The 27,866-nt window shown below is 40.0% G+C and overlaps 1 protein-coding gene across 4 annotated transcripts in view; it reads left to right on the top strand.

Moving 5' to 3' along the window:
- Pcsk5 (proprotein convertase subtilisin/kexin type 5) overlaps window positions 1–27,866 on the top strand; it is a 430,528-nt gene that overhangs the window by 324,401 nt on the left and 78,261 nt on the right. For all 4 annotated transcript variants that reach the window (XM_039109729.2, XM_039109692.2, XM_039109772.2 and 1 more), the window contains 2 exons: window positions 5–211; window positions 1,420–1,488. In XM_039109729.2, the coding sequence (XP_038965657.1) occupies window positions 5–211; window positions 1,420–1,488 (276 nt within the window). The remainder of the gene's footprint in view (window positions 1–4; window positions 212–1,419; window positions 1,489–27,866) is intronic.

The raw sequence follows: 27,866 nt of genomic DNA, 5'->3' as shown, positions 1-27,866 counted from the left end.
TCAGACAAGCATGGCCAGGAGTACTTCCTGTACAAGGGGGAGTGTCTAGAGAATTGCCCTATGGGCCATTATCCTGCCAAGGGACATGCCTGCCTGCCCTGCCCAGACAACTGTGAGCTTTGCTACAACCCACATGTCTGCAGTAGATGCATGAGTGGCTACGTCATCGTGCCCACCAACCACACCTGTCAGAAGCTGGAGTGCCGACAAGGTGAGGCTTCTCTGGGGCCCTGCTGGGCACCAAGTGGGATGAGAGAGTATATCTCTGGGCCTCAAGGAGGCTTTGACTACCTTACTTCAATTATCATGGTATTATCCTTACACTAAGAACGACTCTGAATAACTCAGTAGGCAAGTGGAGCTCTTCCCCTACTCTACACTTCCCTTGAACTTCTCCAAAGAACAGAGAAAAACTGAGGTCCAAATCTCAAAGTCTTTGTCAACAGTTTTCTCATTCTTCATTGCTAGGTATGAGACCCTGGCAAAATTAATCTAATTTCTCCCTGCCTTGGGGGCTTTATTCATAAAGGGGATGGCATAATGTCAAGAAAATTGCCATGAGAAGTAAGGGCAATCAGTTGACCTAAACATGCTTAAAAGGTTTGAATGTTCTGTGAATTGTATGTGGTTGTCACTGTTCAATTCCTTTGTTATATTGAAAGATGATAATTTAGGCATCATTGACTATGTTTGCTCTCTTATGTGTAAGCACTCCTCTACGTAAGGATCGTGGCTGGCCCATGGCTTAAAAACAGTTGCAAGTTATTTTAAATTAAACACTCCTTCTATCTCTCCTTCCCATTTATAGAGACAGTAATGTATATTTATACACACACATACACATACACATACACACACACATACATATATATATATACATATATATTTAAATGTGTTTAGTAGGTCAGATAATGAGTTTGTTCACTTACATATCTAATTCCATTTTCCCAGACACAGAACTGATTTATTTAATAAGTCTAATCTACTGGCTTTTCTTTAAAATTAGTTAGATGGCCGATCATGGTTCATGGTAGCTCATGGCTGCAATCTCAGTATTTAGGAAAAGAAAGCACTGAGCTCAATGCCCCTGTATGCTACACAGTGAGTTCCAGGTCAGCCAGAGCTACATAGCAATATCCTGTCTCACAGAGCAAAATAAAGCAAGCAAGCAAACAAGAAAACAAGCAACAAAAGACTAGTTAGAGAATAGAGTCCAAACCTCTTATATCTCTACTCGGCTATAGTCTGTTAAATCAATATAGGATTTTAAGGTTTATGACATCCTTCAAGATGGTTTTGAGTTTAATGACTGTTCTGTGAGTCACTTAAACATAAATTCCACAGCAGCATGACTTCATAGCAATGAACATGCCTTCACCCTGGGTCTGAGTTGTGTTTTCCATTCTTCTTACTGGACAGGTGAATTCCAGGATTCTGAGTATGGAGAATGCATGCCTTGTGAGGAAGGATGTGTGGGATGCACTGTGGGTATGTTATGTTCCTTCGTTATCTCCAAAATTTAAATAGCTGTTTCCCTTGTTGTACATCCTAATGTTGCCATTGTTTCAGCAAGGAGTCTTGTCATTGATGTAATTACCAATGTCTCCCTCACTACCCCAAGTACAGACAACATCACAGTGAAAAAATGCTAGCGAGGCAATAGTGTCAAACTTAAGAAAAGATGGTGGCGTCTTCCCCTGCGGTTGTTAGTGTAGTCAATGGGGGTACTTTTCAGCAATAATGTCTGAAGGTGCTGGACACTCTTGAACTTCTTCATTAGGTGTCAAATAAAAGCAAACAAAGAAATGCCTGTGGGCTCTAACTCACTTGATGTGTGGAACACAAAAGCAAGCAAGTAGAAAGATAGAGATATCTCCTTTTGTTAAAAGTGAATCCTAAGACAGTATTTTGCCATATGGTGATGGTGAAGTCAAGATTCCCGTTACACAAAGAAAAGCATACATCCTCTCTAGTTCCCAATTCCTTCCTTTCACACCACTGGTAAAGGAATAGGTGGTGTTGGTTTATAGCCCATGACAACACGGAGATGGATGGATGAGAACTGTAAAATGGGGAGACCATAAAATTCCGAGACTGCACTTCTATGTAAGCCTAGGCAACATAAAGAAGAAAGAATACAGCATCTGTGGAGGAAAATCCCAGCTGGCACAAAGGGTCAAGGAGTAATTTCTCTTGGGGATGGGGGTTCTGTGGAGGCCTTTGATCCCTCTAAGACATAGCTGTTTAGTGGGGCCACTACAGTTATTCTGCAGAACACTTGCAAAGTGCCAGATTATGCTACAAAAAAGAAGAGCTTTCATTGGCCTTACCTACCAGACCTTATTAATTAACTAACTAACTAATTAATTAATGACCCTCTCATACAATACATCCTGATCACAGTTTCCTTTCTCTCCATTCCTCCCATCCTCCCCTCACACTACCTCTCTCCCCCAGATCCACTCCTTCATTTCCCTTCAGAAAAGAGCAGGTTTCCCAGGGATATCAACCCAACATGACATAAGAAGAGTCAATCAGACCGGGCACAAACCCTCATGTCAAGGCTGGGCAAGGCAACACAGTAAGAGAAAGGGGTCTGAAAAGCAGGCAAAAGAGTCAGAAGCACCCACCTCTCATTGTTAGAAGTCCCAAAAGGGCCCCTATGAGCCCTACTGAGCTGATTCTCTAGACCACAGTGTCCTAAACCCCTCTAGCTCTTACAGTTCTTACTCAACTTTTTCTGTGATTTCCTTAATTCTTAAATACTCTGCATGAGCTGTAGTTTACCTGAGACTTAAGAAACTTGAATACCATTCTTTCATTATCATCTACTATGAATTGAGGAGACAAAATACAATGAAATAATAGAGTAAAACTTTAGACAGAGGTGACAGGTGAGATTTAAGGGTAAAATTATAAATATCTGGGAAACAAAAGTTAATTTAAACACAAGTAATAAAACACCTAAAACTAAAATGTTGACAACATATTTTTATACTTTTGTTATGGATATTTTAATTATGTATTTTGTTATATTCTGTTTTTGGAGCTATATAAAATTAAAGTCTTTCTTAGGATGTTATCAATAATCTTTCTGGCAGCAATGATAAATGTTGTGATAGTCTTGATAAAACTTTTTGTCCATTTCAAGATCTATTTCCCACTCAGGCACCCTACCCCAAGTAGATTTTTTTTGCATCTTCACCATTGTGTGCCTGCATCTCTATGAATCACAGGAGTGTGAATGCTTGTGTGTGCTGTGGGGTGGGGCAGACCTTAAACACTTTTAGCTATGTTCAGTGATGACAATAGAAATCCACTATGTTAAACATAGACAATTTAAAAATAGGTTATTCTTCCACATCTTCAAAAACACCCTGAAAATAATGTGCCTTTGAGAATTCTCTCAGATTCAGATATCATCTTAAAAGAGATATGGTATTGCATGATATTATTCTTTGGAGAGTGAATAAACACCTATTTAGACCATATAAGGAATTGACAACAGGCCAAATACACATACCACCCAGGTAGCTTAGTGAACCAATGAGTTTATTGGGGTTACTTATGGAGGTATAGGCCAGGGATTACTTACAAGAGCAGAAATGATTCAAAGACAGCAGCATCATCAGTCCACCCCAGAACAACCTGCAGGCAGCTCAACAGGTTGAAGAGTCTCCTCTCCAAGCCTCTCAGCTCTTCTGAGTCTCTTCTAGGCAGCTAGGTTTGTCTGAGAGTATTTGTCATCAGTCTTTATTGCATATACATATATATATATATATGTATACAAACACACACACATAGAGAGAGAGGGGAAGCTAGTGAATCTAGTCAGTTTCAATGACATATATGTGTGTATGTATATATACATATATATACATGTGTGTGCATGTATATGTATATATATCAATATATACATATACATATATACCCATATGCTTGACATGGGCCTAGACGTGAATCTAAAGAGTTTCAGGGACTTTCTGAACCTATTTTGAGATATTTATTTTCTGAGCTTAATGACTTCCCCACAGGACGAAATGTTTCACCTCCCACAGTATAAATATCCTGTATCTTGCCTCTAAGACACTACACAACAGATAAAAACAATCTCAAGGCAACAATGCCCCTGGGAGATTTGGTGCCCACCTTTTCCTGCAGAAACAGCTAAAAAGGAGACCAAGGTATAGAAAAAATATCTTATGTATGGATAGATACATCACCTGTCAATTAAGAAACCTATACCTTAGTCAGGAAATAGAAGATGGGACATATGGGAGGAGAAAGAATTCTGGGATAGAGCCCAGTGCTGGGAGATCAACCTGGGAAGATGTGAGGAGACAGATGATGGTACTGGAGCACAGGTAAGCAGCCATATTGCTGAATGCAGGTTAAAATAAATGGGTTATCCTAAATTATGATCTTAGTCAGAGAAGAGCCTAGCTAGATGGCCAAGATATTTGTAAATATATTTGGAATATGTGTCTTATTTCTAGGAACATGGGACTGGTAGGTAGAACCAGATTTAAGTTCAACAGCAAGGTGTAACAAGTGGGCAATGAATTCCGCAGCAGAACAGGCCAATCGGGTACTCAAAGTCCAGAGAGTCTACTGAACTGATAGATCAGTCTAATTCACTTTATAAAATGCTATTTGGATGTCTGACTCATTCCTTCACTTAGGCGACTTTAGCTATCTGCTGCATGCTAGGCGCTCACCACGGCACTGGAAATTCAAAGGTGACATGGCAGGAACCCTGTAATAAGGTCGTGCCTGGAAGGGAGATTCAAAGTACAGCAGGATCACTGGCCAAGGTGACGAGAACATTCAAAATGCTCAGATTTCACATCCTAAATTCTAGCATTTCTCTTCATTTACAAAATTACTCTATGTTAGATCTTGTGTGTTCCTGAATTGACTTGGATGATCTTGACCATGACCTCATTTCTGAGCCCTTGTGATCTCTCCAGTCAAATGAACCCATCCCCCCTCCTCCTTTTCATGTGTAGGCTGCTATAACATTGGTCTAACATTTGGTATGTGCATATCTTTCTGACTGACACTATAGTGCTTGCTTAAAAATAAGCTCTCTGACTTACATCGTCTGCTCCCACAAGAAAAGAAGCAGCCCAGGATCATAAAGCATATGTGGTTGATATGCAAATGTTCCTCATTTATGATGGCTTGGCTATCTGACTCTTGACTCTACCTTCTACCGTGGTATGACAATGATCATAGAGCTTTAAATTGGGAACTTTTTCTGCATTGGTAATATGCATACAGAATTTCCTCATGTCTCTGGGCAGCATCAAACCTCATCTGCCAGTAGATTACACGCTCCAGTCAACAACCAGTACCATTCAGTGTGCTGTGGGGCCAGCAATTCTTCAATATATTATATGAGATAATCAATGTTCTCTTAAAAAATATTCTTGTGTTAGAGGTGCTTGCTCAAGTGTAGCCTAATGGTTCTGAGAATATATGAGACAGCATGTAAGTCCTAGATTCTAGGCTATGCCATGATGTTTGGTAGGCCAAGAGTATTAAATGAATTTTCCTCTTAAGATTATGTTCCATTTGGAATGGGTTTATTAAGGCATAACTTCATTTTAAGTAAAACATCAACAACAAAAACAAAACAAATTTTTTAAATATGCATAAATATTTACTGGGTTGAATTTGAGAGTTTCTCAATTTCAAACAGAATATTGGCTTATGAGACATAGAGGTTCAGAGTCAATGTTTTCTCAAAATTTTGTATACAATCCAAGAAGAGGGAAGAAATCATACAATAAAAATAATTTGTATAGAATATTAGAACTGAAAAAAATTATAAAAAACATGGTTGGTTGCATTTTATAGTTTTAAGAATGTAAGAATGGGAACTTTAAAAGATATGAATAACTTAGCAGGATCTGCCCAAAATTATTCTTGTGAAACAAAACGTCATTCTTTGGAGAGCACTTCACTTTATTCCATTTTAGCAATGCAGATTCTTTTTTCGAAGGGGTCTAGACGATCTCTGGAGGAATTAAGGACAAGTGAACGCAGACATCTGAGACATTTTTATCTGTGCTATGTCATAAACAGTTGTTGTGGATGCAGGGGATGTTTTGAGACTTTTGTATTCCTTTTCCGATATTTAGATCACTATAGATTAATGTCTGTGTTTTATGACTAATAAAAGAAAACCCAGTTGCAGGTTGACAAGACTCTCAGCCAGCTCCAGGGAGGAGCTAGGCCTTGTCAGCTCAAGAAATATTTTCATAAAGGAGAAAAATCTAACCCATAACCAAAAGTATTTGCTTTGTCTGGAGGAAAACACTGAATTTGATAGTCTAGGATGGAGCCCAGTGTTTTTATTGTTATGGAGTGAGGGTTCTATTTTTTTTTATGTTGCTGTAAACAAATAACATTCCTATCTTATCCTAAGAATAGTTGAGTCACATGTTTTGTCTTTATAACAAGTATCTTCAGATGGCATTTTCATAAAGGCAAACCTGCTTGTTTGAGATTCTAATTTGATGTTTTGATATATCCTTCACATTTTAATTTAATGAATGTAGTAATAGGTGTAACCTAAGATTTGAGGTCTATACCTATTTATCCATTGACTTAATAATGGATTTAAATCCAGTTGTATAAAATCTTTACTCTCTTATCTCATTAATAAAAATACAGTGTTTGTATTTTGGTTCCAAAGGGCATAATAGAAATCCTTTTTTTTTTTGTTGTTCTTTGAAAGGAATGTAGTCTGCAGAAACACATAAACTTTTAAACATTTTAACCAACTACTAAAAAAAAATAAATTCCCATAATTTAAATTTCAAACAAGTAGACAAACTTGTGCATAAGAAATATTTAGACGGGGAGCCTCCTGCCTTGAAGTAAAAGAGTTTTCCAGAGAGCCAGACTGGTAAGGAGACTGTGAGCTTGTCTTGGTTGTCCACACAGAAGAGGGTGAGCTGCCTCAGCATGGGGCTCCATTTGATGACAAGTGGCAAGATGGTTTGCCATGGATTTTCCACCCCAAAACACACAAATCTTGCAGGAAATTAAAAATTAAAAAAACATAGAAAGTCTAGGAGAAGCCATTGACAATCCAAATCTTAAATTCAATGAAAGCACTTGAAGTTATTCATTAGCTGAAGTAGACTAACTGAAGGTTGGAGGGTGATGGACAGACAGACAGACAGAAGGAAAGACAGGTTACTAGATGTGGCTCGGGAGTAGAAAGCTTGCCTAGTTTATGTGAAGCTCCATATTCCACCCTCAGTACTTAAATGAACAATATATAAACTGGCAGAATGATGGGCTTGCTTAGGCTTTTCCTATTTGAAATAGGGTACCATGGCCCATGCCAGCCTCAACTCACTATGTAGCTGAGGATGATCTCTAACTTCTGATTCTCCTCTATCCACCTCCCCAGTGCTAGAGCGAGCGCCACTATGCTCAGTGGTGATGAGATCAAACTCAGGGATTCCTGCACACAGGGCAAATGCTCTGCCAGCAGAGATACATTCTTAGTTCAAGGGTGCATGTCCTGAGGAGGTATTTTAAGGTGAGTTGGACGGCTGACTTCACAGTGCTCAAGGGTAGATGACAAGTGGAGGGGCTGTAGTACCAACAGCAGTGCAAGCACTCTAATAAAGAGTCCTGGGAGAAGCAAAAGCAGGTCTAGCTAAAGTGAAGACACCATGCAGAAAGGTATAACCTTTTACATCACATGAGACAAATGACTCTCAAGAATACGAAATGAGGTTTGGGCACTTACTTACTCGTCAGCACATCTATTAGAGTTTACCTCTTCAGGATTCTGGCTTATAAAGACCAGCTAAAACACCTACCCTTTCGGTACTGTGCAACTACTAGATTCTTGGACTTCCCCTTCACAGCTAGCCATTGTTGGTTTAGTTGTACTGCAGCCTGTGTAAGCACAATTGTGGAGCAGTCTGGGACAAGATTCATTAGGTTTCTGCTTGCACCCTGAGCTGATCCTGTGTCCCAACTCTCAGTATCCAGATCCTACTGGGAGAGAGCTGGTTTCCCAGGAATGCTAACACACAGACTTACGTGAGGGCCAAGCCACTGTCAGAGACAGCAAGACCAGCTAACACCAGAGATAACAAGATAGCAAGAGGCAAATGCAAGGACATAAGCAACAGAAACCAAGGCCACTTGGCATCATCAGAACCCAGTCCTCCCACTACAATAAGTCTAGATACCACAACACACTAGGAAAGCAAGGTGTGGATTGAAAATAACATCACATGATGATGATAGAGGACTTTAAGAAGGACATAAATAACTCCATTTAAAAAATACAGGAGAACACAGGTAAACAGGTAGAAGCCCTTAAAAGGAAACAAAAACCCCTTAAAGAATTACAAGAAAAAGCAACCAAACAGGTGAAGGAATGAACAAAACCATCTAGGATCTAAAAATTGAAATAGAAACAATGAAGAAATCACAAAGGGAAACAGACAGCCCCGGAGATAGAAAGCCTAGGAAAGAGATCAAGAGTCATAGATGAAAACATCACCAACAGAATACAAGAGATAAAAGAGAGAATCTCAGGAGCAGAAGATACCATAGAAAACATTGACAAAACAGTCAAAGAAAATGCAAAACACAAAAATATCCTAACCCAAAATACCCAGAAAACCCAGGACACAATGAGAAGATGAGACCTGAGGATAATAGGTATAGAAGAGAGTGAAGATTCCAAACTTAAAGGGCCAGTAAGTATCTTCAACAAAATTATAGAAGAAAACTTCCTTAACATAAAGAAAGAGATGCCCATAAGCATACAAGAAGCCTACAGAACTCAAAATAAATTGGACCAGAAAAGAAATCCATTCCCTGACATAATAGTCAAAACACACAAATATACAAAACAAAGAAAGAATATTAAAAGCAGTAAGGGAAAAAGGCCACGTAACAAATAAAGGCAGATCTATCAAAATTACACCAGACTTCACACCAGAGACTATGAAAGCCAGATGATCCTGGGCAGATGTCATATAGACCCTAAGAGAACACAAATGCCAGGCTACTATATCCAGCAAAACTCTCAATTACCATAGATGGAGAAACCAAGATAGTCCATGACAAAAATCAAATTTACACAATATCTTTCCACAAATCCAGCCCTACAAATGACAATAGATAGAAAACTCAAACACAAGGCGGGAAACTACACCCTATAAAAAGCAAAGAAGTAACCTAATTTCAACTAACACAAAAGAAGATGGTCACACAAACATAATTCCACCTCTAATAACAAAAATAACAGGAAGCAACAATCACTTTTCCTTAATATCTCTTAATACCAATAGACTCAATTCCCCAATAAAAAGACATAGACTAACTGACTAGATATGTAAACAGGACCTAGCATTTAGCTGCATAGAGGAAATGTACCTCAGTTACAAAGACAAACACTGCCTCAAAGTAAAAGACTGGGAAAATTTTTTCCAAGCAAATGGTCCCAAGAAACAAGCTGGGGGAGCCACTCTATATCGAATAAAATCTACTTTCAACCAAAAGTTTTCAAGAAAGATGAGGAAGGACACTTCACACTAATCAAAGGAAAAATCCACCAAGATGAACTCTCAATTCTGAATATCTATGCTCTAAATGCAGGGGCACCCACATTCATAAAATAAACTTTACTAAAGCTCAAAACACACATTGCACCTCACACAGTAATAGTGAGAGACTTCAACACACCACTCTCATCAATGGACAGATCATGGAAACGGAAACTAACCAGAGACACAGTGAAACTAACAGAAGTTATAAACCAAATTTATTTAACACATATCTATAGAAAGTCCACCCTAAAACAAAAGAATATACCTTCTTATCAGTACCTCATGCTACCATCTTTAAAAATTGACCATATAATCGGTCACAAAAGAGGCCTCAACAGATACAAGAAGATTGAAATAATCCCATGCATCCTATCAGACCACCATCAATTATGGCTGGTCTTCAATAGCAAAAAATTACAGAAATCCCACAGACTAGCACATCATCTCCCTAGGCAAGGCTGTAGGAAAGGGAAAAAATAGATAGATAGATAGATAGATAGATAGATAGATAGATAGATAGATAGATAGATAGATAGATAGATAGATAGATAGATTCATACATATATTCATACATATATTCATATATATTCATATATATATTCCTTTCTGTCACAACTAAATGGTATAACCTTTGCAGAACATGTGAGAGGGTGGATTATAATTACTTATAATCATTGACTCTCATCTTATGACTGTTTCTAGAAATTTAAGCAAAGAACACACAAATTCAAAGCAGTGTGCCCTAGTCTGCTTCATTCATGGGGTTGAGTTCTGAGACTCAATGGATGCCCAACACTACAGTAATCCAGGACCTTATCATTCGATACCTTTTCATCTAAACTAAACGACTACCACACACACCGTGGCTCTAACTTAGAATCTCAGTATGACAGTAAAACCAGTAGAAATTTGTTTTTTCTCCCATCATGATTTCAGAGACAAGGGATCTCGTCAAGGATCTTAGCAACTTCATCCTGCCTCCTGCCTCCTGCCTCCTGCCTCCTTCCAATTTCCTTCAAATGATAAATTTTCCCCTTCTCTCCAAAATATTTTTGGTTTCTCTTTGGTATAACTGTCTTGAGTTTGGGAGCTGTTACTAAGTAACATAAAGGTGGTATGAACATGGTACTGTCACTCTGTATCAGCTAATGTGTTAGCTAGGGTGGCCACTATCTGACTAACAGTCAGGTTGTAAATATAGAGTAAATATACTGGACCAAGGAAAAATTTGAAGCTTGGACAAAGCAGAACAAGATGGAAAGCAAATTCTTGGGTCAGGGAGACAAGTGGGTGTACAAACATCCATGGGGGGATTAACATAGCCAACCACTGGAAGCAGATTAAATATCAGGCTCATGGAAGACTAGTGGATGTATGAACAGTCATAGTAGTATTGCTTGTAGTCAACCATTGGAAGCATACTAAGTGTCAGGCTCCTGGAAGGCTAGTTGAATATTCTAGAGTGCACAGAGAACACTCTATAGTCATTGGGACCAAAAATAGGTCTGTATAAAGTAATAGTGATTTCCTGGTATACTGGTTCACAAGCATTCTGTTTGTGTTATGCCATCTTCTGGGTCACCAAAATGTTGAAATTAAAGTATGCATATCTATACTTGTTCTTCCTTATGAAATAAATAAAATAGAACAACAAGAATAACAACAAACAAACACAACAGGAAGAAGACAAGCTGGTTGACTGTAGGCCTGAAGCTGGTTGACTGTAGGCCTGAAGCTGGTTGACTGTAGGCCTGAAGCTGGTTGACTGTAGGCCTGAAGCTGGTTGACTGTAGGCCTGAAACTGATTGACTGTAGACCTGAAGCTGGTTGCTTGTAGACCTATAGCTGGCTGAATGTAGACCTGAAGCTGGTTCACTGTAGGTATAAAGCTAGTTGACTGTGGAAAGAAGTGTAGGGGATAGAGAGATAATCCCAGTGGTTAAGAGTTCAGAGGACTAGAGTCTAGTCTCAGTGCCCAAATTGGGTGATTTACAATCACCTATAACTCCAATTCCAGAGGCTCCATCAACCTCTCTTGGCCTTGATGTACACCTGCACCCACATGTGTGTACAAAGACACATAAATAGAAATAAAATTAAATTTAAAATAGAAGAGAGTGGAAGAGATAATAGTGAAACCTCTCAAGATAATGTTTCACATAGTTCTAATTCTAGTTTTATGTTTCATGTTTTTATAAAAAATATAATATAGTAATTAGTCTGTGTGAATGAACTCCCACAATTTGGGTAAAGAAATAAAATTCAAATAGCTGTATAGTTTTTCCTTTAGTGTTATTATTAGTGTGCAAAGTATGTTTCATGTCTTGTTGAGTTTCATCTTCCCCCTCTTCTTTCTCCTCCCAACTTGGTACCCATCTACACCTCACAACCTCTGCTCACACATGTTCTCTCCCGCCTGCCTCAGGGAGTATTTCTTGCTTCCTCTCATAGTCTCCTATGTAGTTTCATAGCCTTTACCCACACACATACCCATATATATATATATATATATATATATATATATATATATATATATATATATATATTAATATATATTACATATATATTAATACAAACAACAGAACTTTGGACCAAAAATGAATAAGAACATGGAGTTTTTGTCTTTTGAGTTTGGATTATTTCATTCAATTTAATACTTTTCCAGATCTATTTTCTACAAATTTTATAACTCAATTTTTCTCTATGGCTAAATAAAATTCCATTGTGGATACATACCACATTTTATTATTTGTTTATCTATTGGTGTACATACACTGGCTTGGTTCACTTGTCCTTGTGAATTATGTATCTTTCCATGTTGATTCCCCTAATTGCCATCAGAAGTGAGTAAGATCTCTTTTCCCTACAGGCTAACTGGCATTCTGTGTCTTTCCTTTCATGATCTTAGCCATTCTGACTGGCATGAGATGGAATCTAAAAGTGATTTTAATTTGCATTTTCCTGATAGGTAGGAATGGTAAACACATCAAAGAAATGTTATTGTTTATATTTCTTCTTTTGAGAACCATCTGTTTCTTCTGTTATCCATTTATTGATTGGCAGCTTAGGGCTATCGAGTGCTTAATTTTTGCAGGTTTGTTAATTTGTATTTTATTTCATGCATATGGCTATTTTGTCTGCATGTATGACTACACACTCCATGTCTGCACAGATTCCATGGAAGCCAGAAGAGAGTGTTGAATGCTCTGGACCTGGAGTCACAGGTGGTAGAATCAAATCCGGGTTCTCTGCAAGAACATCTACAGCTCTTAACTGCAGTGCTCTTAACTGCTGAGCCATCTCTTTAGCAGCATAATTTTTACAGTTCTTTGTATAGTCTAGATGTAGTTCTGTCTAAGGTAGAACTAGCAATAATATCCCCATTTGGTAGTCACATAACCTGGTCTGTTGACAGTTTCCTTTTTAACACCAAAACTTTTTAATTTTGTGGTCTCGTTTGTGAACTCTTGGGATGTTTCCTGTGTTTTAGGAATCCTGTTCAGAAAGGTCTTTCTTATATCTAAAACTTTCCATAATTTCTGTGTGGAATCTTTTCATCTAGCCAGGGCTTGATATTCATTATATCACCTGGTCAATTAATTGGGGGGGGCAGCTATCATATCTGAGGAAGGAACAAGAAGAAAAGGGAACACTTTCTTTTTCTTTTTCAGAAAACTTTCATCTGCCAGATGTTTAAAAAAAGGCATCTTGGACTCCAGACGAATAATCAAGTAATCAATGAATGCTAAAATTAGTGCTTACAAAATTGTTGGGCAACAGGATAATTACTGAGTCTCAAAGTACCACCAGAATTGGTAGCTAATTACAACCAGTCTACAGAAGTCACCACAATTAACCTCGCTGTTACTATCTCCATACACTTGATGCTATATGTCCCCTGGTGAAATAAATTCCATAACAAGGATACTTTACCTCATACCTGTGACAGGAGTAACTAGGAAGCAAATAGGCTACCTTGGGATATTTATCATCTTCTTAAGACATTTTCATTATCATGTTATATCATTACAGGGATGATGTCACTGACATCTAAGGAGAAAGGTCATAATTCTGCTTCTACTAGGAAGGAGAACATCCCCTAGTTATTGTGTAATCCAAATTCAGATATTCTGAGAACAAGCAAACCATATTGAGCTGTAAGACAGACACAAAAGAAACCCAAATGTACAACCACTGACCTATGCTCTCAAGAAAAATGGAATCTCATGAAAAAATATGAAATAAGTGAAGGAATACAATAATAAACTAGTGATAAAAGAACCAAGAAATGTATAAATGCATGTGAAGAGATTGAGGAAAAGGGATCCTGACAAATCAAAGTTGTTCTCCACCAGTCTTTTTCTAGGTTTGAAAAACTTTTAAAGGACTTTAAAGTAAGTTTTAAAAGATATTTCACACTCACAACTGAGATTGTCTGACCAAACTCCCAACATCAGTAACTATTCCCAGGCTATAGGTCTTGGTTTTTAATATCATTCTCCAATAAAAGCAATCAAGACCTTTTGTTAAGTTAGTTGAATCATGACAGGAAATAAACAAGATGAGCTCGTAGCATTTTACAGTGATAGAGAATAAGAAATTATTCAAAAAACAACAAAAGAAAAATTAAAAACACAATTCTGTGGTGGTTTGAAGAAGAATGACCCCCATAGGCTCATATATTTGAATGTTTAATCCCCAGTTGATGAAACCATTTGAGGTATGCTACTATTAAGTCAACTTGATACAAGCTAGAGTCATCTGAGAGGAGGGAACCTCTATTGAGAACATGTCTCCATAATATCAGTCTGTAATCAAGCTTATAGGACATTTTCTTAATTAAGGATATATGGGAGAGGGCCCAGGCCATTGTGGGTGGTGCCATCTCTGAGCTAGTGATCCTACCTCTGTAGAAATTAGGCTGAGCAAGCCATGAGGAGCAAGTCAGTGAGCAGCACTCTTCCATAGCCTCTGCATCAGATGTAAACTCTCAGTACTGGTCCAATGCCTTGTCAGTCTGCTTCCCATCATGGTGATCATGGACCAACCCTATGAAACGATAAGCAACCCCCCAATTGAATGATGTTTTTATCAATGTCCTTGGTCATGGTGTCTCTTCACAGCATTAGAACAGTAACTAGAACATTCCCCAAGAATGGCATGTCTGACGAACATCCTCCACCCAAAAAGTGTCTCCATTGGTTAGGGCAGGGATAATCTGAGGTAAGATGTGAGTAAAACATTATTCATTTATAACCTAGAGAATATAACTAATAACTAGGAATTCACATGAAGGTAAATAAATTGTTGGATTAAATAGAAGAATAAATATGGAAAGAGGAGAAATCTTCCACACAAATCAACTTGAAATAACTTAGTAAAATAGCCCTATTTTAGGGAAATGGAGTATATGTCCCTCCCTTGGAGTGTGGGCTATACATAGTATCTTTCTTCCAATAGTGAAGTGTAGAAAGAACAGAGGGGAAAAGGCTTTGCAATGGAGAAACTCCCTCAATCCAGGTATTCCTGTCAAAACACAGTGAATTTATATGGTGGTGTCATATTACATAGCTTCCAAATATCATTAAAGATGCTACCTTATATCTGTGGTCATCCACCTAAAATCTGTAATCCCAATCTAATCATGACAAGAATAACAGCAAACCCCAATGGGGGACATTTTATAAAATGTCTGATTAATACTCCTCAAAACTGTCAAATGCATCAAATATGTCTGAGAAAACTACAGCAGCCCACACAGACGGAATGGGAAAGACACTGGGCAAAACCTAGGAAAATCTTGATGGGCTGTAGACAACACATTATCTAAGCTTAAAACACGAAGGAGCCCTTTGGAGTTCTAAAATATATCTTGATTGTTGGAATAACCCTATGTCTGTGTTATGAACTTATGCAACTCAAGGGCAAGCTTTGCACTATGAAAATGCAGTTCAATAAATCTGACTGAAAAAGAAGAGAACCTAAATTGTGCAATGCATGCACCAGTGCCTAGGACTTACAAACATCTCCTCGCAATCTGGATGGTGCATCGCATTTTTGAACCGAATTATCTCACTTTAAGCACTCACAGTCACTCTGCTAAATCTTTAAAGTGGGTGACATCTTCACATTCACTGTCAGGTTTTACAGATGGGGAGCTCAAGATCAGGCAAACAGGGAGACATCCAATTTTGTGTGCATGGAAAGCAATGGAACTCAGAAAGTCCATTTTTTGTGGGTTTGCTTGTGCCTGCCTTCAATCCCAGCACCTAGGAGGCAGTGGTAGGAGGATTTGTGTGAGTTTAAGGCCAACCTAGGCTACATAGCAAGTTCTCAAACAGCCAGGGTAGAGATGCCCTGTCTCAAAATAAAATTAATCTTGAGCAATTTTGTTCATAGCTTTTTTCATTCCTTTCAAGGAAGGAAGTTAACTCAGAAACTCTTATACTTACTAATGTGTGTGTGTGTGTGTGTGTGTGTGTGTATTTGGCAGGTATGTGCTACAATAACAGATATTCCTAAATAACAGAATTTCTAAATTCCTCAATGATGTCAATCAACAAAGATTTATTCTCTTCATCTTCATCTTGAGCTGTCTGGGAAGGCTGTTTGGTGCAGTCCTCAATCCAGGACCAGACAGACAGACCAGCCACCATTTGCTCATTTGTTTTGTTCCTTGCTTCATTGTCATCTTTCTCAGAGTCTGAAGATTCTGTCACGTTCTGATAACTGAATTTCTGACAAAGCTCCAGATGGCTGGTCCTGACAGGAGCTGATGGCAGAAGGGATGTTCTCTGACACTTGGTTTTCCTCTTGACTGCCGTGGTCAGAGGCTCGCTCTCATAGCTGTTTCTTCATTGTCATCATTTTTTAAAATTTATATTTCAATATGTATTATATGTAATCTGGGAATGGTTTAAAGTGTATGAGAAGTTGGGCACGGTATATACTTAAATACCACATCATTGTATGTAAGGTATTTGAGCATCTCCGGCTTTTTGGTACCATGGGTGATTCTGGAAAGAATCTTCTACAGTTACTGAATGGTAGCAGTAGTCCTAATGCATGCCTGTGTGCCTGTGTGCCCTCACTACATAAGTAGTGATTCTCTGTCCTTCTGACCTTGGAAAAGGCAATGTCTCTCTCAAGGAGCTCTTCTGAAGAAGTCACTGTTTTTAAATTGGTGGAATTTTCCAAACTATTCTGCTATCTTATGTCTCTGATCTCTGGCAGCTAAAGACTCAAGAGGAGGAGCAGTGAGAAAGGCTTATGACCAGTGACTGAACTGCTTCAGGAAAGGCTTGACCCTTCTTTATTCCTGACTCTTGGATCTCTACTGTGATGCTGACTCTTCATTGATAATTTGACTAGATAGAAAATCACCTAGGTGACATACCTCTAGGTATATCTGTGTGGATGTTTCCAGAATAGTTTACCTGAGGAAGAAAAATGTCCACCCTTAATGTGGGCGTCACCATCCCATGGGATCATGTCTCACTCTGAGTAAAGTGGAGGGAAGGAAAAAGTGAACTAAGTATTGGCATTTATCTCCCTCTGCCTCCTACCTCCATACACAATCTGAGCAGCCACCTCAGTCTCCTGCCACCATACTTCCCCACAATGCATTGCCTCAAGCCATAAATCAGAATCCTTGTGCCCGTACTGCATGGTCAAAAGAATGAACCAAATGCTTTTGTCCCAAACAAAAGTAAAGGAGTCAATAGCAATTAGCAGTTACATAGACACAGTAGGTACACAAAAGCAAGCAGATGGCACAGCATCGTGCAAGGTGGTGCTCACGGTATCAAGCAGAGATAACTCAGGTATTTGAGGTGATCAGCTGGAGGTCCCAATTCTGCCATGACTGAGTTTCCAGGTCTGGACCTCTGGCTTCCCACCCCCAGTGCAGAACACTTTTCTCTCATGGGAGAAACAATGGTGACACCTGTTGGGAATAGTTCACCTTCTCCTCATTCTTGAGGACATGATGTTTTAACTCTCCATCTGTTACACTTTTCCTTCCCTGTCATAGCGTTGGGGGTCTCGGGGCAGGCCATCCTCAAACAAGTGGTCCTGAAGGACACTTGGTATAACATGTTTGAGGTGGTGTAGGGCATCTCCTTTTGCAGAGCCAGCTTCGCAGCGACTTTAAACAACACATGACAACTTAGCCATAAAATGTTTATCTGCTGTCTTATGCTGCTTCGTGTCAGGTGTTTGGTCACAGTCAGAAGGGGATCCACTGTGTTGATAGCAAGGGTAACTGTGTACCGCTGTACCCTGTCTTTACCTACTTGCCACAAAGTGCACCAGCGGAATGAGAATTTGAACATCCCTCTCCGTCTTTCAGTGAGGGTCAAGAAATATTTACTGTGAGCCTCTATCTGCCTAGGAATGAAGATACAGAAATAACCCTTCTTTCAGGTGTCAGGAGCCTCCTAAATGAGAGGTAGGCCAGTGATCCTCAGCTCTCGCTGCTCACTGGAATCACCGGGGAGAGAGAAACTCACCATCAGCCTGCCCCACTTGCACTTCTTCTCATCTGACTCGTGTGGAGTAAGGCTTAGGCCTGAGTATTTTCCTAAAGTTTCTGATGGTGGTCTGCAACCACGGTAACAGACCAGTGATTGAGAACCTGCATAGGCATACAGTTCCAATGCCATATTTGAAATCCTTTTGTTGATGGCAGAAGCTGAAGCAGACACAGGTAAATGATAAGTATTACATTTTAATGTTCAGTCCAGGCTAGGTACGAAGCTAGGCAGATGGTTCCCTCGACGATTTGGACTTCTCAGGATAGCCCTCTCTCTCCCAAACCCTTATTTTCATTTGATAAATGAGGAAAGCAATACGCAGGGAGCTTATGTAATTTGCCCAAAGTTACACAACTTAGGAAGTTTCAGAGCCAAAGCTAAACTTAGGACTGTCTGGCTCTAACCCTGAGGAGTATCCAAATGCTCACTCCTTTCCAGAGCAGACTGCATTCATCTACCATTTGTCTAGAGAAAAGAATGAACGTTATTGAAATCTTGACTTGCTGTGTCTGTGACTGTCCTTGTGGGCTTGTGTTCTTGTGTGTCTCCTACCATTTCCCTTGTCCATTTCCTATGCTTAAGCTCACGTTCTCATGATTATGGGAGAGAAGGACTTATTGGCCAGATAGCCAGAGCTCAATTCTAGAGCAATTAGCTCATCCTCTTGGCTCTTTGCATCATTACACTGTTTGCTCCCAGAGCTGAGTAACTTATTGTGTAACTGACCTGTGAAGTGGAGCTGTGAGACAAGGCTGTCTGGATCACGTAGGCTTGCAGAGAGAGAGCTGAGCCAAGCACATCCAAACTAAACCGAGTTAAGGAAGAGATCTGAGTGGTCAAGCACATTACACAGCAAGCAGGGCTCAGAAGACCATCTGCTGTTCAGAAGAGCAATGTGAGGTCTGCGATGCTGAGCTCTCAGTGTGCAGAGGCAGGGGAATGATGGGTAAAGGGTTGTATTTTACTTTTACAGAAGATTCTCACTGCTTGTCGTAGTACACACACACAGGATATACTGACAAGGCGGAGACAGGAAGTTCACAGAGGATCTAGAAACCATTCCTTTAGTGAGACTCAGAATAAACTGGGAGCTGGACATGTGGCTCAGAGGTTAAGAGTGAGTGCCTCTTCTCCAGAGGACTAGAGTTTGATTCATAGGACCAATGTCAATAGTCTTAGAACGTCCTGTCACTCTAACTCTGTGAGGAGTCTGATGCCCTCTTCTGGCCCGCACAGGCACTGCACTTGAATTCACCTATCCATACATATCCACATAATTAAAAATAAAGTAGATTTTAAATGAGGAAACTGTGAAGCCATTACAAATTACTTTCTTTTTTTTCTATTTGATATTTTTTTTAGTAATTTTTAATTTTTTTTAATTAACTTGAGTATTTCTTATATACATTTCAAGTGTTATTCCCTTTCCCGGTTTCCGGGCAAAATCCCCATCCCCCCTCCCCTTCCTTATGGGTGTTCCCCTCCCAACCCTCCCCCCATTGCCGCCCTCCCCCCATAGTCTAGTTCACTGGGGGTTCAGTCTTAGCAGGACCCAGGGCTTCCCCTTCCACTGGTGCTCTTACTAGGATATTCATTGCTACCTATGGGGTCAGAGTCCAGGGTCAGTCCATGTATAGTCTTTAGGTAGTGGCTTAGTCCCTGGAAGCTCTGGTTGCTTGACATTGTTGTACATATGGGGTCTCGAGCCCCTTCAAGCTCTTCCAGTTCTTTCTCTGATTCCTTCAACGGGGGACCTATTCTCAGTTCAGTGGTTTGCTGCTGGCATTCGCCTCTGTATTTGCTGTATTCTGGCTGTGTCTCTCAGGAGCGATCTACATCCGGCTCCTGTCGGTCTGCATTTCTTTGCTTCATCCATCTTGTCTAATTGGGTGGCTATATATGTATGGGCCACATGTGGGGCAGGCTCTGAATGGGTGTTCCTTCAGTCTCTGTTTTAATCTTTGCCTCTCCCTTCCCTGCCAAGGGTATTCTTTTTCCTCATTTAAAGAAGGAGTGAAGCATTCACATTTTGATCATCCGTCTTGAGTTTCCTTTGTTCTAGGGATCTAGGGTAATTCAAGCATTTGGGCTAATAGCCACTTATCAATGAGTGCATACCATGTATGTCTTTCTGTGATTGGGTTAGCTCACTCAGGATGATATTTTCCAGTTCCAACCATTTGCCTACGAATTTCATAAACTCGTTGTTTTTGATAGCTGAGTAATATTCCATTGTGTAGATGTACCACATTTTCTGTATCCATTCCTCTGTTGAAGGGCATCTGGGTTCTTTCCATTTTCTGGCTATTATAAATAAGGCTGTGATGAACATAGTGGAGCACGTGTCTCTTTTATATGTTGAGGCATCTTTTGGGTATATGCCCAAGAGAGGTATAGCTGGATCCTCAGGCAGTTCAATGTCCAATTTTCTGAGGAACCTCCAGACTGATTTCCAGAATGGTTTTACCAGTCTGCAATCCCACCAACAATGGAGGAGTGTTCCTCTTTCTCCACATCCTCGCCAGCATCTGCTGTCACCTGAGTTTTTGATCTTAGCCATTCTCACTGGTGTGAGGTGAAATCTCAGGGTTGTTTTGATTTGCATTTCCCTTATGACTAAAGATGTTGAACATTTCTTTAGGTGTTTCTCAGCCATTCGGCATTCCTCAGCTGTGAATTCTTTGTTTAGCTCTGAACCCCATTTTTTAATAGGGTTATTTGTTTCCCTGCAGTCTAACTTCTTGAGTTCTTTGTATATTTTGGATATAAGGCCTCTATCTGTTGTAGGATTGGTAAAGATCTTTTCCCAATCTGTTGGTTGCCGTTTTGTCCTAACCACCGTGTCCTTTGCCTTACAGAAGCTTTGCAGTTTTATGAGATCCCATTTGTCGATTCTTTTTTTTTTTTTTCTTTTTTCTTTTCTTTTTTTTTTATTATTAACTTGAGTATTTCTTACTTACATTTCGAATGTTATTCCCTTTCCTGGTTTCCGGGCAAACATCCCCCTAACCCCTCCCCCTCCCCTTCTATATGGGTGTTCCCCTCCCCCCAACAATTACGTTCACTCGGGGTTCAGTCTTGGCAGGACCAAGGGCTTCCCCTTCCACTCGTGCTCTTACTAGGATATTCATTGCTACCTATGAGGTTGGAGCCCAGGGATAGTCCATGTATAGTCTTTGGGTAGTGGCTTAGTCCCTGGAAACTCTGGTTGGTTGGCATTGTTGTTCATATGGGGTCTCGAATCCCTTCTTTTTTTTTTTTTTTTTTTTCCTTTTTTTTTTTTTTTTTTTATTAACTTGAGTATTTCTTATATACATTTCGAGTGTTATTCCCTTTCCCGGTTTCCGGGCAAACATCCCCCTCCCCCCTCCCCTTCCTTATGGGTGTTCCCCTCCCAACCCTCCCACCATTGCCGCCCTCCCCCCATAGACTAGTTCACTGGGGGTTCAGTCTTAGCAGGACCCAGGGCTTCCCCTTCCACTGGTGCTCTTACTAGGATATTCATTGCTACCTATGGGGTCAGAGTCCAAGGTCAGTCCATGTATAGTCTTTAGGTAGTGGCTTAGTCCCTGGAAGCTCTGGTTGCTTGGCATTGTTGTATTTTTGGGGTCTCGAGCCCCTTCAAGCTCTTCCAGTTCTTTCTCTGATTCCTTCAATAGGGGACCTATTCTCAGTTCAGTGGTTTGCTGCTGGCATTCGCCTCTGTATTTGCTGTATTCTGGCTGTGTCTCTCAGGAGCGATCTACATCCGGCTCCTGTCGGTCTGCACTTCTTTGCTTCATCCATCTAGTCCAATTGGGTGGCTGTATATGTATGGGCCAAATGTGGGACAGGCTCTGAATGGGTGTTCCTTCAGTCTCTGTTTTAATCTTTGCCTCTCCCTTCCCTGCCAAGGGTATTCTTTTTCCTCATTTAAAGAAGGAGTGAAGCATTCACATTTTGATCATCCGTCTTGAGTTTCGTTTCTTCTAGGGATCTAGGGTAATTCAAGCATTTGGGCTAATAGCCACTTATCAATGAGTGCATACCATGTATGTCTTTCTGTGATTGGGTTAGTTCACTCAGGATGATATTTTCCAGTTCCAACCATTTGCCTACGAATTTCATAAACTCGTTGTTTTTGATAGCTGAGTAGTATTCCATTGTGTAGATGTACCACATTTTCTGTATCCATTCCTCTGTTGAAGGGCATCTGGGTTCTTTCCATTTTCTGGCTATTATAAATAAGGCTGCGATGAACATAGTGGAGCACGTGTCTCTTTTATATGTTGAGGCATCTTTTGGGTATATGCCCAAGAGAGGTATAGCTGGATCCTCAGGCAGTTCAATGTCCAATTTTCTGAGGAACCTCCAGACTGATTTCCAGAATGGTTTTACCAGTCTGCAATCCCACCAACAATGGAGGAGTGTTCCTCTTTCTCCACAACCTCGCCAGCATCTGCTGTCACCTGAGTTTTTGATCTTAGCCAATCGCACTGGTGTGAGGTGAAATCTCAGGGTTGTTTTGATTTGCATTTCCCTTATGACTAAAGATGTTGAACATTTCTTTAGGTGTTTCTCAGCCATTCGGCATTCCTCAGCTGTGAATTCTTTGTTTAGCTCTGAACCCCATTTTTTAATAGGGTTATTTGTTTCCCTGCGGTCTAACTTCTTGAGTTCTTTGTATATTTTGGATATAAGGCCTCTATCTGTTGTAGGATTGGTAAAGATCTTTTCCCAATCTGTTGGTTGCCGTTTTGTCCTAACCACAGTGTCCTTTGCCTTACAGAAGCTTTGCAGTTTTATGAGATCCCATTTGTCAATTCTTGATCTTAGAGCATAAGCCATTGGTGTTTTGTTCAGGAAATTTTTTCCAGTGCCCATGTGTTCCAGATGCTTCCCTAGTTTTTCTTCTATTAGTTTGAGTGTGTCTGGTTTGATGTGGAGGTCCTTGATCCACTTGGACTTAAGCTTTGTACAGGGTGATAAGCATGGATCGATCTGCATTCTTCTACATGTTGCCCTCCAGTTGAACCAGCACCATTTGCTGAAAATGCTATCTTTTTTCCATTGGATGGTTTTGGCTCCTTTGTCAAAAATCAAGTGACCATAGGTGTGTGGGTTCATTTCTGGGTCTTCAATTCTATTCCATTGGTCTATCTGTCTGTCTCTGTACCAATACCATGCAGTTTTTATCACTATTGCTCTGTAATACTGCTTGAGTTCAGGGATAGTGATTCCCCCTGAAGTCCTTTTATTGTTGAGGATAGCTTTAGCTATCCTGGGTTTTTTGTTATTCCAGATGAATTTGCAAATTGTTCTGTCTAACTCTTTGAAGAATTGGATTGGTATTTTGATGGGGATTGCATTGAATCTGTAGATTGCTTTTGGTAAAATGGCCATTTTTACTATATTAATCCTGCCAATCCATGAGCATGGGAGATCTTTCCATCTTCTGAGGTCTTCTTCAATTTCTTTCCTCAGTGTCTTGAAGTTCTTATTGTACAGATCTTTTACTTGCTTGGTTGAAGTCACACCGAGGTACTTTATATTATTTGGGTCTATTATGAAGGGTGTCGTTTCCCTAATTTCTTTCTCGGCTTGTTTCTCTTTTGTATAGAGGAAGGCAACTGATTTATTTGAGTTAATTTTATACCCAGCCACTTTGCTGAAGTTGTTTATCAGCTTTAGTAGTTCTCTGGTGGAACTTTTGGGATCACTTAAATATACTATCATGTCATCTGAAAATAGTGATATTTTGACCTCTTCTTTTCCGATCTGTATCCCTTTGATCTCCTTTTGTTGTCTGATTGCTCTGGCTAGAACTTCAAGAACTATATTGAATAAGTAGGGAGAGAGTGGGCAGCCTTGTCTAGTCCCTGATTTTAGTGGGATTGCTTCAAGTTTCTCTCCATTTAGTTTAATGTTAGCAACTGGTTTGCTGTATATGGCTTTTACTATGTTTAGGTATGGGCCTTGGATTCCTATTCTTTCCAGGACTTTTATCATGAAGGGGTGTTGAATTTTGTCAAATGCTTTCTCAGCATCTAATGAAATGATCATGTGGTTTTGTTCTTTCAGTTTGTTTATATGATGGATCACGTTGATGGTTTTCCGTATATTAAACCATCCCTGCATGCCTGGGATGAAGCCTACTTGATCATGGTGGATGATTGTTTTGATGTGCTCTTGAATTCGGTTTGCCAGAATTTTATTGAGTATTTTTGCGTCGATATTCATAAGGGAAATTGGTCTGAAGTTCTCTTTCTTTGTTGTGTCTTTGTGTGATTTAGGTATAAGAGTAATTGTGGCTTCGTAGAAGGAATTCGGTAGTGCTCCATCTGTTTCAATTTTGTGGAATAGTTTGGATAATATTGGTATGAGGTCTTCTATGAAGGTTTGATAGAATTCTGCACTAAACCCGTCTGGACCTGGGCTCTTTTTGGTTGGGAGACCTTTAATGACTGCTTCTATTTCCTTAGGAGTTATGGGGTTGTTTAACTGGTTTATCTGTTCCTGATTTAACTTCGATACCTGGTATCTGTCTAGGAAATTGTCCATTTCCTGAAGATTTTCAAATTTTGTTGAATATAGGTTTTTATAGTAAGATCTGATGATTTTTTGAATTTCCTCTGAATCTGTAGTTATGTCTCCCTTTTCATTTCTAATTTTGTTAATTTGGACGCACTCTCTGTGTCCTCTCGTTAGTCTGGCTAAGGGTTTATCTATCTTGTTGATTTTCTCAAAGAACCAACTTTTGGTTCTGTTGATTCTTTCTATGGTCCTTTTTGTTTCTACTTGGTTGATTTCAGCTCTGAGTTTGATTATTTCCTGCCTTCTACTCCTCCTGGGTGTATTTGCTTCTTTTTGTTCTAGAGCTTTTAGGTGTGCTGTCAAGCTGCTGACATATGCTCTTTCCTGTTTCTTTCTGCAGGCACTCAGCGCTATGAGTTTTCCTCTTAGCACAGCTTTCATTGTGTCCCATAAGTTTGGGTATGTTGTATCTTCATTTTCATTAAATTCTAAAAAGTTTTTAATTTCTTTCTTTATTTCTTCCTTGACCAGGTTATCATTGAGTAGAGCATTGTTCAATTTCCACGTATATGTGGGCATTCTTCCCTTATTGTTATTGAAGACCAGTTTTAGGCCGTGGTGGTCCGATAGCACGCATGGGATTATCTCTATCTTTCTGTACCTGTTGAGGCCCGTTTTTTGACCAATTATATGGTCAATTTTGGAGAAAGTACCATGAGGAGCTGAGAAGAAGGTATATCCTTTTGCTTTAGGATAGAATGTTCTATAAATATCCGTTAAGTCCATTTGGCTCATGACTTCTCTTAGTCTGTCGACATCACTGTTTAATTTCTGTTTCCATGATCTGTCCATTGATGAGAGTGGTGTGTTGAAATCTCCCACTATTATTGTGTGAGGTGCAATGTGTGTTTTGAGCTTTAGTAAGGTTTCTTTTACGTATGTAGGTGCCCTTGTATTTGGGGCATAGATATTTAGGATTGAGAGTTCATCTTGGTGGATTTTTCCTTTGATGAATATGAAGTGTCCTTCCTTATCTTTTTTGATGACTTTTAGTTGGAAATTGATTTTATTTGATATTAGAATGGCTACTCCAGCTTGCTTCTTCTGACCATTTGCTTGGAAAGTTGTTTTCCAGCCTTTCACTCTGAGGTAGTGTCTGTCTTTGTCTCTGAGGTGTGTTTCCTGTAGGCAGCAGAATGCAGGGTCCTCATTGCGTATCCAGTTTGTTAATCTATGTCTTTTTATTGGGGAGTTGAGGCCACTGATATTGAGAGATATTAAGGAATAGTGATTATTGCTTCCCTTTATATTCATATTTGGATGTGAGGTTATGTTTGTGTGCTTTCATTCTCTTTGTTTTGTTGCCAAGACGATTAGTTTCTTGCTTCTTCTAGGGTATAGCTTGCCTCCTTATGTTGGGCTTTACCATTTATTGTCCTTTGTAGTGCTGGATTTGTAGAAAGATATTGTGTAAATTTGGTTTTGTCATGGAATATCTTGGTTTCTCCATCAATGTTAATTGAGAGTTTTGCTGGATACAGTAACCTGGGCTGGCATTTGTGTTCTCTTAGGGTCTGTATGACATCAGTCCAGGATCTTCTGGCCTTCATAGTTTCTGGCGAGAAGTCTGGTGTGATTCTGATAGGTCTCCCTTTATATGTTACTTGACCTTTTTCCCTTACTGCTTTTAATATTCTTTCTTTATTTTGTGCGTTTGGTGTTTTGACAATTATGTGACGGGAGGTGTTTCTTTTCTGGTCCAATCTATTTGGAGTTCTGTAGGCTTCTTGTATGTCTATGGGTATCTCTTTTTTTAGGTTAGGGAAGTTTTCTTCTATGATTTTGTTGAAGATATTTACTGGTCCTTTGAGCTGGGAGTCTTCACTCTCTTCTATACCTATTATCCTTAGGTTTGATCTTCTCATTGAGTCCTGGATTTCCTGTATGTTTTGGACCAGTAGCTTTTTCAGCTTTACATTATCTTTGACAGTTGAGTCAATGATTTCTATGGAATCTTCTGCTCCTGAGATTCTCTCTTCCATCTCTTGTATTCTGTTGGTGAGGCTTGTATCTACAGCTCCTTGTCTCTTCTTTTGGTTTTCTATATCCAGGGTTGTTTCCATGTGTTCTTTCTTGATTGCTTCTATTTCCATTTTTAATTCCTTCAACTGTTTGATTGTGTTTTCCTGGAATTCTTTCAGGGATTTTTGCGATTCCTCTCTGTAGGCTTCTACTTGTTCTCTAAGGGAGTTCTTCATGTCTTTCTTGAAGTCCTCCAGCATCATGATCAAATATGATTTTGAAAATAGATCTTGCTTTTCTGGTGTGTTTGGATATTCCATGTTTGTTTTGATGGGAGAATTGGGCTCCGATGGTGCCATGTAGTCTTGGTTTCTGTTGCTTGGGTTCCTGCGCTTGCCTCTCGCCATCAGATTATCTCTAGTGTTACTTTGTTCTGCTATTTCTGACAGTGGCTAGACTGTCCTATAAGCCTGTGTGTCAGGAGTGCTGTAGACCTGTTTTCCTCTCTTTCAGTCAGTTTTGGGGACAGAGTGTTCTGCTTTCGGGCGTGTAGTTTTTCCTCTCTACAGGTCTTCAGCTGTTCCTGTGTGCCTGTGTCTTGAGTTCACCAGGCAGCTTTCTTGCAGCAGAAAAGTTGGTCTTACCTGTGGTCCCGAGGCTCAGGTTCGCTCGTGGGGTGCTGCCCACGGGCTCTCTGCAGCGGCAGCAACCAGGAAGACCTGTGCCGCCCCTTCCGGGAGCTTCAGTGCACCAGGGTTCCAGATGGTCTTTGGCTTTTTCCTCTGGAGTCCGAGATGTGTGTGCAGGGAGCAGTCACTTCTGGTTTCCCAGGCTTGTCTGCCTCTCTGAAGGTTTAGCTCTCCCTCCCACGGGATTTGGGTGCAGAGAACTGTTTATCCGGTCTGTTTCTTTCAGGTTCCGGCGGTGTCTCAGGCACAGGGGTCCTGCCGCTCCTGGGCCCTCCCCCACGGGAGCCCAGAGGCCTTATACAGTTTCCTCTTGGGCCAGGGATGTGGGCAGGGGTGAGCAGTGTTGGTGGTCTCTTCTGCTCTGCAGCCTCAGGAGTGCCCACCTGACCAGGCGGTTGGGTCTCTCTCTCACCGGGTCTGGGAGCAGAGAGCTGCTGCGGGCCGGGATCCGAGGGTCACAAATTACTTTCTTTTAGTGAAGTATATCACATTTTTCTGAAATTCTTAAGGCC

The sequence above is a fragment of the Rattus norvegicus genome, chromosome 1 (assembly GCF_036323735.1).
Source record: "Rattus norvegicus strain BN/NHsdMcwi chromosome 1, GRCr8, whole genome shotgun sequence".
NCBI lineage: Eukaryota > Metazoa > Chordata > Mammalia > Rodentia > Muridae > Rattus > Rattus norvegicus.
Note: the sequence above shows the minus strand (reverse complement) of the source record. Positions and strands in the feature narration are given on the sequence as shown.